Source organism: Octodon degus, unplaced genomic scaffold (genome assembly GCF_000260255.1).
Source record: "Octodon degus isolate 3935 unplaced genomic scaffold, OctDeg1.0 scaffold00120, whole genome shotgun sequence".
Taxonomy (NCBI): Eukaryota; Metazoa; Chordata; class Mammalia; order Rodentia; family Octodontidae; genus Octodon; species Octodon degus.
The window spans coordinates 8,280,993-8,299,523 of record NW_004524696.1 but is presented as its reverse complement, the minus strand read 5'-3'; the positions used below and the strand labels follow the sequence as shown (position 1 = coordinate 8,299,523).

Genomic DNA, 18,531 nt, shown 5'->3' with positions numbered 1-18,531 from the left:
AAAAAAAAAAAAAAAAAAAAAAAAAAAGAAAGACAACGCTCCAATCTTAGACTGAGAAAGGAACAACTATGTCTACAGATGAGTGGAATGGGAGAACTCAGAGTCAGAACTACACAAATATTTTTACTTGACTTGTGGGAGGTACTGAAGCAGTCCAAGGAAGAAAGATATTTTCAACAAATGGGGCTGGAGCAAAAAATTACACAGCTTGAATAAAGACTGACTGAAAAATGGATCAACTACTTAAGTATAAAATGGAAATGTGATCTGGGTATGGTGGCGCATGCCTGTAATCTCAGCATTCAGGAGGCTGAGGTAGGAGGACTTCTGTGAATTAGAGGTCAACCTGCACTGCATAGTGAAATACTATTTAAAAAGACCAAAATAAAAAAGCAAATCTGTCAAACTTCTAGAGTAAAGCAGAGGAAATCTTTGGAACCTAGGGCTAGGCTGACAGTTAAGGCACAGAATAATCAAGCATAATTCATAAAAGGAAAAGCCAATACTATAAAACGGAACCTCACAACACAATGTTTCTCTGGCAAAGACAATCTACAGACTGGCAGAAAGTATTTCCAACGAAGGGTTACTAACTAAAATATAAAAAGAACTGCAAGCAATAGGAAGAGCCAAACAATCTGATGAGAAAAAGTCATTTCACCCAAGTGGAAAAGCAGGTAGAAACATACGATGTTCAACATCACTATTTTAAGGAGATGAAAATTTTAACCACAATTACATCATCACACAAGTGCCAGAACTGTTAAATTGAATGAGGACAATGCCAATGCAATCATTCATTCACCACTGCTGGGAACATGCACCAGCACAGACATTTTGGAAAAGTCTGGCAGTTTCTTAAAACAAGAAACATACTCCTACCATAGGACTCAATGACTATGCTCCCGGCTATTTATACTAGGGAAACAAACTTTTGTAAGCATTTACTTCAAAAACTTGGGGACAACTCAGGTGTCTTCAAAAGGTTGAGTGGTTAAAAAGCCATGCGATCTACACTGTTAGGTGCTACTTGGCAACAAGGAAGTGCTGCTGACAGAGCCCAACCTGGGTATCTCCTCAGCTGAGTGAACAAACTTGTTCCAAAGGCAATGATTCCATTTTTACACCATGCTGAAAATGGCTGGACTACAGAGCTGGTGGTTGGGGTGAGGAATAGGGACTGTTGGGGAAAGCAGAAATGTAGCTATGAAGGACAGCCAGCAGGAAGGCCCTAGTGAAATGGGTCTTATGCTCTGGGGCTGTGTCCCCATCACATCCTGCTGGCAAGCCTATTCTGTTTCTATAAGATGCCATCACTGGGGGAAACTAGGTAAAGGAGACAAGGAATCTCTGTATTACTTCCCTAATTGCATGAAAATTGAAAATATCTCAAGACACCAAATTTAATTAAAAAATAAAATGTTTGTAATTAATTGCATACAGAATTGTGTTCCTTCAGAACTTTCAGGAAAGTACATTTTGGTTTGCAAAACTCTCAACCCAGTGCCCTCTTGGGGGTTCTAAACTCTGCTCATGGGACATTGCTTCAGTTTTCTCCAATGGGACAAGTCACTGAGGTCATGCTGAATGACCTTCCATTGTGCTTGATCAATAGGGACCTCTTCTTCCTTACAACCAGGGTGCTCGCTTTGTGTAGTACAGGTAATCCCTGGGTCAGTGTGGGCTGAAAAGGACAAGGCTTACTCTCACTTCACACCTTCAATGGACATTTACACATAGATATCACAGAGGAAGGCCTGGAAATGATACTGACAGGCCTAGGAAATCTCAGCACATCTACTACCACATCTCTGAGAGAACCAAAACCCTAGCCAAGAATCATCAAAGCTAGAGTCAGTAAAAATTTACAACTTTTCATCCTTGGGTAGGAACAAGCAGAGGACAGAACTCACAGCCCCAGGATGCCATGTATCCCATCACAATGGGTCTATACAGGATTCCATGTACAGAATAGGGGTGCCACCCTTCTCGGGGGAGGAGGCAGAATTGTAATAGGCACAGGTGCTCCCGAACCAATGAGGCAGGAGCTATGCAGGTACAGGAGTGTCAGACACAACAGGCTACAACTATAATGCCACGGCTGCTGGCATGGGGTCAGAAGTCTTTTGTTGCCAAGAATGTGAGGTGGCTTCAGGGGCCTATGTGGACACTGTGCACTCAGTGCAGGTCTGATTTACAAATGGGGAAGTAGAGCACATAAGTGCTGGGATCCATGCAAGGATGCTGGGATCCACGCAAGGGGAGATGAAGAGCACACACACAAGTTGTAGGAGGCTTAGCAGGCATGACACAAAAAACAAACCAGGGAAAGCTCCAGTTTCAACTAAAAGGGAACGTTTTACACAATGCCTTGAAGATGCCAAACACTGGACCTCCTCACCCAACAGAGAAAAGGTCAAGTCCCCTCTGAACTCAGTTACAATAGGATTTGACCAGAAGGCTACTGAGTTTACAAAACTATGACTCACAGCTACAGCACAAATGCCTGCCTGGAAAGTGTTTCCCTCACCCTTTGAGTCTTATGGCTCCTCAGATATCCAGTGCTGTGATGGACACAATGGAGAGGGAGGAGAGTAAGCCACTCTTTCTGTTTACACAAATTGGTCATTTTTGTTAATGTTGAAAAAAGAATTAACAACAACCAGTACCAACACATTAACTCCATGATGACACATAGCTTCTTATGTATTCAAAGAGTAGAATCTTGATTAACTTAGTCTGACAAAAGTTATGCAGAAACCTCCCTGATACAGGTACTAGACTATGCTAGCATGGATAGGCAATGTTATTTTCCAGTACAAATGTTACATGATCAATATGGGTTGATAGTAATTAAGAAAATTAGCATCACGGTACAAATCAGACTTCCAGATTCACAAAAAAGCATCATTAAGAGTCAGCTTGAGCTGGGGAGATAGCTCGGTGGTCTGAGCACCTGCCTGGCATGCACAAGGACCCAAGTTTGATCCTCAGTACTGCATGCCATGTGTGGTGGCACATGCCTGTAATCCCAGCGTTGGAGAGGCTAAGACAGGAGGATCACTATGTGCGTAAGCTGGGTACTGAGACCGTGTACCAAATAAATCAACAGAAAAGAGCCAGCTTGCCTGACTGAGTTGCAGCTGTGGTAGCCCCCTCTGGACAAGCCCAGCATAACGTCAGCTCCACAATCGTGAAGCTGAGCTGTAGCATCCATATGTAAGAACAACTATGTGGTTATCTCCTGCCATATTATTAGCTCTTGAAAGGGAGAGAAGTGTTCAACATTTTTCAGGCTCAGCTTACCGTAAGTAAATTGTTTTCAGGCAGCACTTAATTACTACTTTTTACTTATCTTAGAAATTCCTTGTTTACTGGCACATACTTCAAGCAAGGCTGAATAATTCAAAAACAAAAAAAAATTTTTTTGTACTTCATCTTTAACCACTCCATACAATTTAAGATAACATACTTTTTCGTTCTTATGTTTAAGGAAAAGTAAAAAGTTGTGATTTTGTTTTCACTCAGTGAAAAGCACATTCTACACAAGTACTGTTTATGTACATTATCAGCACATGCTGATTTTTTACAGTCACTATAAATTCTGTACATATTATTATAAAACTGCAATTTAAAAACTCAATTTCAGGCTGAAGAAATAGCTCAGTGCCTTAAGCACCTGCCTTGCAAGAATAAGGTCCTGAGTTTGCTCCCCGGTACCCCCTCCCCTAAAAAAGGTAATAAAATATATCTGAAAAACTGAATTTCAGAAGGATTCCATCAACCCTCAGCTCTTTCTTCTCATAATGTTTCAACTAGTGAGGTGATGATATACGGCAACACTGGGCCTACAGAAGAAAACAAGGCCCTCTGATCACTAAAACAATAATGACTAAAGGTTAAATTCTGAGGTATCCATCAGCAGATCCTTGGTCCCAGTCTGTGATTACAACACCCTGGAATTTCTAAGCTGTGTACTAAGAGCTTCAGGAGGGGGCTGATGACTAGAAAGACCAAGACCAAGAGAGGATTATAGTTATCTGCCCAACACAGCCCCCGACCTTCAGGAAATGGGGTAGCTAGGGATTGAGCTAGTATATTATACTGATGACCAATGATTCAACCATACCTATGTAATGGGGCCTCCATAAACCCAATGGTAGGTTCATAGCATGTCAGAGGGGTACATCCCAAATCCATAGATATGGAACATCTTGTGCTCAAAACCATTAGGGACTGGTTCTATGCACCTCTCCTGAGATTTCCTATTTTTTTTATGAACTTTTCATTTTCTTACCAATTTTGTGTACCTTTCTCTCTTACTGAACTCTTCACTGTGAGTAGTCTAAAGGCACTCACCCTCACTGCTGCTATTTTTGGCTGGGGTTCTTGCAACAAGTGCCTAGCCTAAGAATCACAGGTAAGTGATTCCTATGGATCATCAGATTCCTTTTTGTCTTTTCCTTCCTTGTGTTTGCTTCTTTTCTTTAATTCCAGCTACTCTGGCAGCCTTAACTCCTTGCAGGTCTCCTGGGTCCAGAAACATATAATCTCTACTACCACTCAGCCACAGTTTGGTATGCCCCTCAGGACAGGACTAGGACAGAAGTAGGTGGGGGGGAGGGAGGAGAGGATCCTTTTTTTTTTGTATTTTTAGTACAGGATCTACAGGGTCTCACTACACAGATCAGACTCAGTGATCTTTCTGTTTTCAGGCTCCCAAACGCTGGGATTACAGGCCGGCGCCACCATGCCCAGTTTCAATGCACCCCAAGGGTGGGGCCAGCACGGCACGCCCCAGGATCAAGCTCTGGTCCTTGCATCTGCCTAAGCAGGCACTTTAATCTGCTGAGCTATCTGGCCGGCCCAAGGGGGGGGGGTCACTTTTTGATGCCTCTACATAGCTGCTTCCTGTGCGTGGCCACAGCTTTGACAGTTATCTTCAGCAGGATGGTAAAAGCTGCGCCATCACTGGAACTCCAAATCATCCACAGGCAGAGAACCTTAAGCTAGCATACTTATTTCTAGGGTACAGATTCCTAAAGTGACACCATAGGTCAAGGGGCAAGCATCTCAGTAAACAGTGCTAAGCCTGTTTAGGATCCTTAGACAAAACATGGGACACTTCATTCCTTCAATTAAGGGTTGGCTTTGGCATGATCACTGTTAACTGTGTGTAAAAACTGTGTGAGACATGTGGACTGTATCAATCATACCTCCCTGACTCCTACATGCAGAATATTTTTAAGTCACGTCTATTAGTATAAGGGTCTTCTCTCTTGTGAGCATCTACTCATGTTATACACCTGGAAAGGCCATACATGCTGCCTCCCAGCCCAGCCATTAGCTAGCTCACCAGAGCACAACTGCCCAGTCTTCTCACTTGGGGTTCTGTGTCACTTGCGAAGTTTGCATATAGGCCTGTTTCTCAGTTGCTTGGTATAGTTCTGATCTTGTACCATATGGTACCTACTATCAGATGTAGCCAGTTTGTTTAAAATCTACTAAGCCCACCCAGTCCTTCACAGTCCAACCTTGCATCTCATGAAAACACACACACAAAGATGCCCTCCTGTCCACAGTAGTACCTGTGCAGACCCCACAGTGTATTGTCTCCTGTGCAGGTGTACTTGTCAGATATTTGCTATCACATCACCTCCCCATGTGGTAAAGAGTGTCCATTACTGCCTGGTTTGAGAAGATAATTTTCAAACCGTATAGTGCTACGTGCAATAAGAAAGCTCTTCTGCCTCAATCTTGCAGAAGCGGGACTCCCATGGCAGCACAAGACCCCCATGCCCCTACTCAGTCATTTGCATCCACCCTGTTTACTCTTATACCCAAGACACTTCTAAAATAAGGACAAGCTCACCATATTAAAACATTTTTATGAAACATTTTTATAAGATACAGAACTACATGGTGATGAACCTCAGCATCCTTTGAACAAATTAAAAACCATATATACTTAGTTCTCTTTGCAATGTGAGGGATCAAATCCAAGGCCTTATAAATGCTAAGCAAGTGCTCTACCACTGAGCCATATCCACAGCTATATATTCAAGCTTTAAAAAATGGTGCAATAGAACTAGACCTTGAACAGCATGTGACTTAGCTGTGGCTCTGGACTGTCCAAAGTGTACTCTGTATTTATGATATGATTTTATTTTTAAAAATATATAAAATTTATCTGTAGGTTAATGTAATTTATAGTACCCCAAAGGGGGTATGCTAAAATCTATTTTGAAAATTATTTATTGATGGATGGATACTACTTAAAAATATCTCCACCCAAGATGTGAACTACAAAGAAAAATACTTAACTTTCTCTATTACTCAAAACACAATTAAGAGTACAGTTGAACAGAAGTGCAGAAATATCACTCCTACAGTTAGTATTTTTAGACTATTTTAATTTACAGTAAACTTTTTGGGCAAGACACAAAAAGTTTTAAAACTCAATAAAAAAAAGGAGAGTTAGGGGCCAGTGATTTGGCACAAGCACCTTTCTGAAAAGCACAAGGTCCTGAGTTCGATACCCAGTGCCACCCCCCCCAAAAGAAAAAAGGTAATTAAACATATATAAAGGCAACTCACAAATATGCAATGCAAGTAGCTAACACACATCCACAGAGGCTGGCCTGTGAGCCTCTTGTTAGTCATTAGCTTGGCAAGACACATAGCTCTGAAGAAGCATGCTATGCCCATGATGTGTACTACCCAACCCACACATTTATGCAGGACATGGAAGTTCCAGCCTACTGGTAGCAGGGCAAACTGCAAACCACTTTTGGTAAAATACCAACAGTATCTATTAAAGTTAAAAATAAATGTGACTTTTACCTTAGCAATCCCACTTCAGAGAAGTCATTCCACAGCAATATGAACAGCAGCACACAATCATAATCCAAGTACATAAATACACAAATAAATCACAAGTAATGACGATGCTTGTGGTTTGAAATCATGTAATAATAGCTGCATTCTGGGGTTGGCCAAGGTTTTGTCCATGTCTAGAAAGAGGAGAGCCATACTCTCCCAATCTGGAACTTTTCTGTTTATGCTAACCCTGATTTCCTGTGAGGTGTCACAAAGGCCAGACAGTGTAGACATGGGTCTGAGTTCTTGCCCAGACCTAAAAAAACACTGGGAAATATGTCAGGGTCCACTTGCAGCCCAGGACAGAGCTAATGCCATTTCAGTCTCTGAGCTGTTGTATCTGGGCATCTCCTGGAAGGCATGGGTGCTCTCACAAAGGAAAAAGGGAATGGACAGGTGACCATGGGCCAACCACTGGAATATTTTATAGCATAAATATCCACTGCAGGAAATCTGCATCATGTCCTTTGGCTATGCATGTGGTAGTGGGCAGGGCCTGGCCTTAAGTGTAGTGCTGACTTGACTTCATGCAGGGGAATGAGGGAGGGCACAGGCAAGGCTGTTCAGGAAGGACCCCTCTCTCATAGGGCAGCGCTGATCCTTCCACCAAAAGCATTCTGATCCTGTCATGTCTTTCAGCCTACGCTTCCCCACCTCCCAGCCAACAAAAGTATCACTGCATACCTCCCAAGTTTCTCTGAACATGAGGGAACAGAGTTAGATGGCCCAACACATCATGCTTAGACCTGGATGACATGGCTGAGAGGGTTAGCATAGCCCTATGGAACTGTCCTCAGATGGGTACTAAAAGGACAGTCTCTCTCTGGAACACCCTGATGGAACCTGGAGGAGGTGAGGCCTTGTACATGACCTGCCATAGGTTAAAATAATGGTTCCTCTGCTTGTAGTTCTGGAATCCAACACAATATAGAACAGGAAGCAAAAAAAGAATCAGAGCAAGGTGTGTATGTGTGTGGAGTAGGGGTGGGGTGGGCGTTTCTACAAACTGGGAATCACTGTCTCATCCAGGCTGCTCAGCTTGAATTCAGGACTAACCAGAACCTTTAATGTTACATTTCCCTACTGCAAGTACTTAATATGATGCCCTAGGATAAGAAAACTTAAAACTGAAAAAACAACTTCAGATGCCAGCAAAGGAAGCTCTAGGGTGCCAAAATGTACCTGAAGGAGGTGGACTCCCTGTGGATAGGCAGGGAACCAGGGGGTCCTGGCACAGGGCCCTGCACACCCATCCTGATGAGTTTCCCGGTGTTAGAATCGTAGATTCGGACCTCGGGGCCGGGCTGGGCCTTGGGATGGATGGGTGTTGGGTGGAATAAGGCTGTTGGAATCACGTTCTGCCTGTCAGGAAAAGCTGCTGGACTGTTCTCCCTGTTGGATGGAGAAAGTAAGGGCCATGAGAGGAGCACTGGTACCAATATAGGGTGTGGGGACACAGACACTGATAGGAATATGGGGCACAGGGATGTAGGGAATATGGATATGGGAAGGCAGGCACATCAGGACAAAGATGGGAGGTGTGCTCAGGGACAAATAGTGACTTTCACTGCTCAATTACATTAGCCAAAAGCACCCTCAATTCCTGACTGAGCTGCTTGGATAGAAAATGTACACTTGCAAATACTAGGACATGACGATGTATAGTGTAACACAATGGTACACACTGTAAAGAAATGGTAATTTCTCAATCAATAGCATCTACCAAACTTGTACAGAGCTGGAGGTCCCTGGGAACCAGTCTCCCACTGGGCTGAAGCACTTGCCTTTGCTGGAGGAGTTTTCTTTCCTTTGTCATCAGCTGTTGTGCTATCTACCTCAGCCTAACCCTGATACAATGGCGAGACTGCTGACAAAGACCAGAGATGTTCTTAGCAGAGATGGATATTCTTAATTTCTCAACATACATCTCTCTCTTTAATACATAAAAGATAGGAATTTTCACTTTCTCCCCTATACCTCCTCTTTGGAGTACATAATTTTGCACATTTGCCCCAAAGCATCCATCCTCTCACCCTTTCATCCTTTCTCTTTGTTCTACGATATGGAATAACCTCTCTTTTTGTCCTGAGATCTGCAATAACCTTTTATTCATGTATTATTCTCCATCTTGAAAAACATTCAAACTAAGATTCATTACTAAAAAGCCATAGTGCATTTTGTTCAAATAGAAAGAATAAAGTCCTCCATCTTCTTTCAGTTCACAGGGAGTCGCTGGTCAGTTTGCTGAAGGAAAAGGGAGAACAGCGGGATGCACAGGATGGGCCCTGCCTGCATGACTGCTGCAGCTTTGGTGGGTGGGTGCTATAGATCCCATAAAAACTTCCCAGGCCACAGCCTCAGTTTACCGCCTTAAATACATGACTAGAAGGAGATGTAAACCCATGTACATGAAGGGTGGCCGAGGGGACCCATCATCTGAACCAGATGGCCACTTACACCAGGGCTTTCCAGGGAACTGGAGCCAACCAGGGAATGAGCACTATAGCAGGAACAAGGACAACCCAGCATAGATCCAAGGGCAGAAGCACTTACCTGTGTATTCGGGTGTCATCGTCTGTGAGGGGGAAAAGTTGTTCCTCTACCTTGTCCCAGCGCTCTAGGCAGCTCCACAGCCAGTCAGGGCTGACCACATGCAGGTGCCTGCACTCCTGTGCCTGGCGCACCTTCTCTGTGCCTGCAGAGACCACATGTCAGACTGTTCCTGTGCCAGGAAAGACAGCGCCTAAAACACAGACCCAGGGACAGGGATACCCTGGGAAGGGGGCTGTAGGGAGCTATATGCAGGGCTACGTATGCATCCCTCCACCCCAGCAGAGCCAGGAGTCCAGGCTTCCAGAGTATATCTACCTTGATTGTCATCTTCAGGGCCCAAGTCCCATCAGTGTATGATTTCTGTATCTAATCACCTATCATTATTTTGAATTTTCTCTGTAGACACTACCCAAACCCCACCCACCAGGACTGTCTCTCTCTTGGACCCCAAGTCACTCTATCACTGGATCCATCAGCAGGTCCTGTCAGTTCTTCCCCAGCTGACTTAACACCTGTCCCTTTCCCTCTAGAATTACTGTACCTCAGGCCTGGTGGATTTTCTGCCTTTGGCTTCCACTTCTCACCAGTTTCACCTTCTGCCTTCTCTGTACACCCTCAGGATCCTGTGCTGGTATTTCTCTAGCTCCCTGGCCACCTGGAGAGCTCTTCCAACTACCTCCTTCCTGGTGGCTCCCTGTTCAGGCTCTCTGCTCTGTCCCAGGGTTAGAATATACACCTTATACCTTTCACAGTACCCTGCAACTCTTGTCCTTGTCATCAAGCAGGAGTCAACAAGCTTCAGGACCAGCCAAAGAGAGATGAAGGTTGGTACTAGAGAACTGTTGGACTGCAGAGGTACATATGAAAGTGACTCAAGGAGGTACCGGACCTGCACTGTCTCCATGTTCAGGCAAGAAAGTACCCCATGGCCTCTGAGGGGGCCTGAAGATTGGGATTTCTTCTGAGACAAGAGGATTCTCAAAGAGCCTGCCTCTGACTTTGTATTGCACCATGAGATGGGTAGCACTGCCCTTCATTCAGATGCTTTACTGAGCATGTGACACAGAATGGAAACAAAGTCATTGAAGACCAGGCTGGCCTTCATTGAGACTGGCCAGATTAGTTATCATGGGACACAGCTATGCTGACCTTAGAAGTCAAGGCAAGTATTTAGAAACTGTTACTGACTGTGATCATGGGATAAGTAGCAAAACAAACAGAACCTCAAGTGATTGGGGAATCTTTATCTGGGAAAAATAAAAATTGCTTATGGAGCAATTTTTGAAAAGTAATAAACTTTATTTATTATTTACTTATTTTTTTCCCTTTACTGCCAGGATAGTATATAGTATTCTCTGCTTATGAAGAGAAGGGAAGGGAAAAGTCCACTTTAGGAAGATAGCCCAGAGGGAGAGCCTGAATTTTAAGCTAGATGAGTTTATGCCCTGAATTAACCGATATATTAAACCAAAAGAGAAAGGCTGCTTTGAATAGGCTAATAATAAAGATCTTTTGGAGCCAGTCTACCTGGACTTAAAGACTTATATCTGTCCCTACGGACTGTTAACTTTGCAGAAGTATATTTCTCTGAGCCTATGTTTTGTTACTTGATACAGAAGTTAAGTACATTAATGATGTAAAATGCTTAGAACAATGCCTACCCTCAGGACATACTAAGTTGTTTTGTAAAGGGAAGATGAAAGTTTTCAGTCAAGACAGATACTTTGAACAAATATCTAGTTGTTTCTATGAACTTGGTTATGCCAACTTCCTTTCTCTCCAGAGGTCACTACTTTCCTTGTGTAATGAAAATGTGATACAGTATCTGTGACTGCAACAGGCCAAGTTTCTATTTAGTCTTCTATTTCTGACTTATGCCCCTTGAAAGCAACAAAATCTAGACTCTGAATTATGAATCAAAAAGCAAAATATAAGTTCTAAAAATTGAGCATTCCTATTCGATTTATATTAAGCATGTTTTGATGATGTACTTTTATTTCTCTTCTCCATATTGACCTTCAATGCCATTGGCTCATAAAAAGACACGGAGGGAGATCATTCAGTTTCAAAGTAATGAACTTTAAAAAGTGACCAGGAGAGACTGGACGTGGTGGCATGCGCCTGTAATCCCAGCCCTTGTGAGGCTGTAAACAGGTGGATCACTACTAGTCCAATCTATTAGTGAAACCCTGAACACCCTGTAGATCCTTCCCTAAAAAAAAAAAAAAAAAAAAAAAAAAAAAAAGCAACCAGGAATAATCATTCCTTCAAGATCTTCCCATTACTGAAAAGTTCTGTTGTACACGATAAGTAACAAAGGACGCACATAACAAGGAGGGTAGTATTGAAAGGAGGTGGCAGACTATATTTTCTGCTTTGCCATCTATAGTACATTATTCTTTTTTTAATCTAGTTCAAACACTACATTCGGTTTTCTAACTCAGAAGGTTAGCCCATCTTTTACCTGCCAAACTGAGGCCCTAACCACTCTTCAATCTTAATTTCTCCAGTATAGTGAGTCTCCCAGTCCACCACACACTCCTGGCAACAACTCTAACCCAAGACAGCAAGCAGAAGCGCACATATGTGTGCACTCAGTGAACACACATGAAGAATGTAACACATACAAGCCAAGAATTCCCTCAAAAGACAGTCATCAATTTATTCTTAAAAGGTATGGTTCTAATTTCCAGGGACCACAACTAAACCAAGAGACCTGTGTTTCCCAGGAGCACTATTTGTCATCTGTGTTACTATCTACAAAGGCACAGGGAGGTGGCGGGGGGGGGGGGTGTTGCTTACCAGCCCGTGCTGCGATCAGGTGGGTAGCCCTGTCAGGGGCATCGGGGCTCAGCACCAGCTGGGTCAGGACCTTGGCACCCAGGGCTGTGGCATGGTAGTGTTCCCGAGTCTTTTCTACTGGGAAGTTTGTTGGGTATAGGCCACTGAATATCACAGTCACATCTGCCAGCACCTTACTCTTGAGTTCAGGAACAATCTTCCGTATATCTGGAGCTTCCTCAAGCTCCTTGTTGAGGTATCTATCATACTTTGTGTAGTAATCAGTGTGGACACGCACGAGGATCTCCTCAAGGTGTATCAGGTGGTCGTCATCATCTGTGTCCTCCTCCTCCTCCTCCACACTCTGGTCCAAGGACTCGCCTGCTGTGATGCCTGACTGCTCACTGTTCTGTGACTCTGTCTCAGCCTCCTTCTTGTCCACACAGCCGTTGCCCAGGCCACAGAGACCATCGCGCTCACCCTCTTCCTGGACATCCAGGTCTGGCCCTTTGTCATGCACAGGGACACCAGCCCCAGACTCTCCAGCGGGCCCACCTCCTCCAAGTTTTCCTGCACTTGTGTCAAGAGTACCTCCCTGCTGTGGTATTCTTGCTCTGTCTTGGGTGGCTGGAGCCTTTTTCCGACCTTTCTTCTCATCATGTTCCCCATCAGAGGTAGAAGAGGACTTTTGACCTTCTGACTCGCTGCTCTCACTGTCACTGGACAAGTCAAAATCCAAATCTGTGCCAGAGGTTCCCTGAGGAGGCTGTGCCCCTGGTGAGATCTCATCGCCCTGTTCACCAGACACCTGATGCTCAGGAGCATCGGCCAGCTCACAACTGCTAGGGTTGATGGATGAGGGGGCCTGAGCAGGGGGCCAGGAGTCCCTCTCGTCTGCTTTACCAGAAGCCCCAGGCCCAGCCTCACCACCATTTAGCTCTCGGGTGGGCTTCCCAAGGCCATTGTTCTGCTCCACCCCAGAAATGTGTCTGCCTTCCTCAGGGTCTTTCACAGATGGAACTTGTTCCAAGACATCCGCAATTTTAGAAGAATGGTTTACTAAATATACATACAAGAGAAAAAGTTACTGTTACCTAATGTTAAACAACTTTCAGCACTGCTGTTTACCCAGCCTCTAAATTTGGCTTGGGACACTTAATGCCCACACAATAAGCACCTTTTTTCAACACATACAGGTGGACTTGGTGAATTTGGCCAGTGATGTTTCTATCACATACTTTGTGCAAGAAGGCCCTTAAGCTCTACTTTTTCCTTGCTCTGACATCTAAGTTCCATTTTGGTGAATATAGCAATACTTGTGCCAAAATATTTTGTTTTAAAACTACAGATCATCAGAAACACTTAAAACCAAAACTTCTCAATTCCTTAGGACAGACTTGGGCTATTTGCTGACAAATGCACGGATCCCTGCTGGCTCCAGGCAGGAACAGCCTAAGTCTCTGTGTTCTGAGGACAGTTTTTACAAAAGAGCACATCTCACACCTTGTTCACACTAAGGAAGGGGGTGTGTTTATAGAAAAGTAGAATGAAACATACAATCCATGTGCATTTAGCTTTTCAGTATTAAATAAACCCAACTTCTAAAAGGTTTAGGTACAAATTAAAAACAACGTAAATCTTGAATTTATTTTAGTCCAAACAGAAATAAGTAAAAGCTAAACACTAAATCAAAACACTTCTTATTTCTTTTTAAATTACTAGAAAAAATGTCACCCACCTTTCTTTCTCATCTGAGAGTCCCGAGACCCGGGGGGTGCATTCACATCACCTGTGCCTGGGAAGTACACATACTTCTTCACAGTTATAAGGTTGGGGGCAAACTTCCAGACATCTTCTCGGTCATCAATAATGCAAACCATTGAGTCTCCACAAGGAAAGAGATTTCTAAAAGGAAAAATTTGCAATTTACACAAAATATTGACCACAGACTATGATAATCTTTTATTCCGTCTAAGCAAAAACAGTTTAGGACCTAGTCTCATCCACATGAGAGATTCATGCAAACTATAATAAAGAGCTTTTATTTAGCTCATATTTAAAATTCTTGTTTTCAGAAACATTAAAATTATTGCACTTTTCTCCTTTGTTTCTGATTCTTCTTTAAAAAAGGTCAGAAAACTTTTTCCCGACGAATTACATAAATACTTCAGGCTTTATCAGCCACAGGTTCATAACTCAACCCTTTAAAGTCTTGTGAACAAAAGGGTCTGGTCAAGTTTGCTCATTTCTTTTGTCTCTTTTTCCCTCCCTCCCTCCCTTCCATCCATTCACCTTTATGAGACAGGGTTTCCACTATGCAGTTCAGACTGACCTCCTGCCTTAGCCTCCTGAGTGCTGGGATTATAACGCATGCGGCACCATGCCCAGCAAGTCAAGTTTCAATAATATCTTTTTTTTTTAATAACATTTATTTGTGTGTGTGTGTGTGTGTGTGTGTGTGTGGCCAGCTCAGCCCACCAGGGGGCTGGGCTGGCTGGCATGTGGTGCTGGGGGATTGAACCGTGGTCCCTGTGCTTTGCCAAGCTTGTTCCAAGTACATGCTTTAGACCACTGAGCCATCTCACCAGCCCCTCAATAATAGCTTATTTACAAACACAGCTACATAGCTTAAAGGCCAGGAAAAGATTCAATTTGCATATTTGGCACCTCCTAAGTGAAAGTGCAGCTCCATCAATGTGAGCCACAGTACCCATGACCTGTACTTTTTTGAGACTATTCTCTCGAGTCTAACCTTCTTATTTTCAGGTAGTTTTCCCTTCTAACAAATAACCAACATTATCTCTTCTTTTGCCATCATCCATCTGCTCACTCTGCTGCTAACTAGCAAAGAAAAGGTCTATTTCTAAAACAAATATCTCAGGTTCTTAGTTAATATTAACTTGTACAGGTCTCAAATTGTGGATTCCCAATCTAGGAAAACAAAACTTTACAGGAAGGTGCCTGCATAAGCTCAACTATTGATATAAAAGCTTCTATTTCCCAAATCATGAATTAGTACCATAAAAATATGCTGTACTTGATACAACATGAGAAAATGAGTCATAGCCCTTTCTTAGTGGAAATTGGGAGATTCCTTATATAGAGTGAGCAAGAAATTTTTGAGGATATAAAACAGCCCTTCAAGGAGGAGTAGGGAAGAACCAATCTTGTTATAAAAACTCAGAAGAGGTGATGGGAAGGGATGGAGAGCTCTTAGAAAGTAAGAAGTAGAAACAGCCAGAAATATGTGCATATGGTGATTTAACAGGATTTTTATAAATTATTAGGATGAACAGCAAGCAAGCTTCTCAGAAATTATGCCAGTGCTGGTTTCTTTATGCTTAAACTCTAGGCTTAGAAACAGCTGAGATACTTATGTGCAGCAAGACTGTGAAACTCTGGCTCAATCAACAAGGGTGAAGCACTGTTTCAAACATGTTCAAGCCCCTCTAGCCTGGGTTTCAGCTCCAAAGGCATAGTTTTCAAGCTCCCCACAAGCCCCAAGGTATTCCACAGATATTCAGAAGAAAAAGAGCAATGACTTTACAACTGGACTACTTTGGGTAATTCACTTATGCTTCTTGTCTCTTCAGTTTTGAGTTTCAACTGAAGGCCTCTGAAATCTAAGGCCTCACTGCCCAGGCCTGACTGGTGAAGTCAAAGATAACGGAAGGTAAAATAGATGCAAAGGCAAGTGCTAATATGGAAGTTCTACTGCCTACACAGAGCCTAGGTAGGGTGAGTACTACACCTCCCTTGGCAGAAGAAACAAGACCCTACGGAGAGCAGCTGTCAGTGCTTGGGCTGGGGTGAGGAGGTCTGTAGGGCATAGATTACAGATGGATGACCCAGTGGTCTGAGACTTAAACACCTGGGGCATACCCCATATAGAGAGTCTGGGTGAGAAAAAACTTTTTCATTTTATTTATTAATTAAATTTTGGTAGTGCTGGCGACTGAATCTAGGACTTCATATGTACTAGACAAGAAGATGAACTTTCTAAATATGTTGAGAATAATACTTGAAAACTAGACAGTCATATTAAACTTTTAGAAAACTTTATATATAAACAATCCTCACTCTCATTCTCAAAATGCAGTTTTGGAGTGGAAAGTAAACACTGAATTGTCTTAGTGATGAATTTGGTCATGAACATACCTAAGGTTTCCTGTTTTAGAAAATGGGTCAATACATTCATCCCTTGATAATATTCGATGAGAAAAAAGCTTCTTTTCAGGGTCTAAAAAGCCTGTAAAAAGAAAACAGAACAAAAGTTGTTCCTCTGAGAAGTATTTTGACCACTGCACAGCAGCAAGCTGGGTGCGCAACTCTCGCGTACACTCATGCTCTTTCTAGCAAAGACCCACTCATTTAGGTTCCTTTATGTCTACGGTAGCCTGGACCTTTTCAAATTGAATCACAGTTATGTTTATGATGACTTCAATTTGAAACAATTTGTAATAAGCTATTGAATTGCCTGAGCTAAACAGTTACAATAAAATTATACAAGGTACTTTTCAATACAGCAAGAAAATCATCATTCTATCTCAATAAGATAGCTGTGATTCTTCACTTTCATTGTCTGGATACTACAATGAATTATTTTACATCATGCCAAATACAACTTTCCCTAGTATGAGGTAGTTCGTACACTGCTGTTAGATGTACTTTAAGACACTTAGTAATAGTTAACAGATAAAATATTATGAAGTCTTCTTTCTCTCAAATTACAGTTGCAGACTTACATAGCTGTCCCCTTTTTTTTCCCCATAATTTTATTGATAAACAAATAGCAATGAGACAGTTTCAAATCAAATCGGTAGGACAGTTTCAATAACTAACATACTGCATATATTCTTCTTAGTGGTTAATTGATGTACAAGATGCGGACTTGAGATCCTATTTACAAACACCATTAGAACAAATCATTCTATTCATTAAGAGAATGTAACTATGTATCTATCCTAACCACTTTGAATACACAGATACAAAATGGACATTCATCTGTAAACCCCTGTCCCCTTTTCTGCAGGGGATATCAGCTAAAGGGCCCTGTGTGGATACCTAAACCTTTGGAGAGTATTAAACTACATATATACCATATTTCTCCCCATACAAATTTACCTATTCTAATGTCTAGGCACAGTTAACAAAAAGATCAAACAACTGTGACAGTAGACTAATAAAACAGGTGAATATGGTCTCTCTCAAATTATCTTATTGTAGCCAGACATGGTGTCTTACATCTATAATCTCAGCACCAAGAGACTGAGGCAGAAGGAGCACAAAGAGTCCATCCTGGGCAGCGAGGTGAGACAGTGTCTCAAAATCAAAGGGCTGAGAATGCAGCTCAGTGTAAAGGCCCTAGGTTTAATCTCTAGTACCACAAAATCAAACCAAAGCAAATTAAACCCTGTATATACTATTTTCCTTCCTCTCCTCCTCCTTGTGGTGATGATACTGAAAGGAAGCACTTTTAGCTTCTTTTTAGCATATGCAATTGCCACTACTTTTGGGTTGATCTCACAGCATGGATACACTGGAGAGCAAGGGATGATCCACATCCCAGAAGGGGAAGTTAAGATTCTCTGATGGCAGTTAGAGTTTGTTCATTTGTTTATTTATTTGAGGCAGGGTCTCACTATGTAGTCCAACTGCCCCTGAACTCAAGATGATCCTTTTGCCTCAGCCTTCTGAGTGCTGGGATAATAGCTGTGTACCACCATGTCCACAAACTACTGATTTCTGAAATTTTCCATTTAATACTTTCAGACCTCAGTTGACCTCAGTACATGAAACCACATCAGTCAGTATAATAATCCCTTCTTCTCTACAGAAAACCTATAGGTAAGGGAGGGCTATGATACTAAATCACACATAATAAAGTTGACATACACAGGAAAGTCAGTTCAGTTCAATTTCTTCCTACTATTTACAATTATATACCCCATTAAATTTACCCAGGTCCCTGCACTTCCCATGCAGGGGCTTAGACCACCAAGCTACCTCCATGGCCTATATTTACCCCATTTTAATGCTGGTCAATTTGGGTAAAATCAAGAAAACTTGCCTGACAGACTCAATTGAGAATAATAATATTCTTTATGCCATATATTAAATGGCCAGTCACAGAAAAGTATCTGCTTATACTATAATGGGCACCTATATTTTGCATGACACTTATTGTTGAGTTTAATTTTTAAAATTCTCTAAAAAGTTTGTTTTTTTATTTTTATTTTTTTATTTTTCAACAAATAATACACTGCATATATTCTTCTTAGTGGTTAATTGCTGTACAAGATGCAGACTTGTGATCCT

At 42.3% G+C, this 18,531-nt stretch overlaps 1 protein-coding gene across 5 annotated transcripts in view; it reads right to left on the bottom strand.

The window, feature by feature from the left end:
- The window catches only part of Ctdp1 (CTD phosphatase subunit 1), a 97,399-nt gene that overhangs the window by 42,024 nt on the left and 36,844 nt on the right, over nt 1-18,531 (bottom strand). For all 5 annotated transcript variants that reach the window (XR_002817838.1, XM_023700066.1, XM_023700067.1 and 2 more), the window contains 5 exons: nt 16,372-16,462; nt 13,952-14,118; nt 12,235-13,272; nt 9,433-9,574; nt 8,062-8,271 (listed from right to left, as the gene is read on the bottom strand). Coding sequence is in view for 4 of the 5 variants with exons in the window: in XM_023700066.1 (XP_023555834.1) it covers nt 8,062-8,271; nt 9,433-9,574; nt 12,235-13,272; nt 13,952-14,118; nt 16,372-16,462 (1,648 nt within the window). In the remaining variant the exon portion in view is untranslated. The remainder of the gene's footprint in view (nt 1-8,061; nt 8,272-9,432; nt 9,575-12,234; nt 13,273-13,951; nt 14,119-16,371; nt 16,463-18,531) is intronic.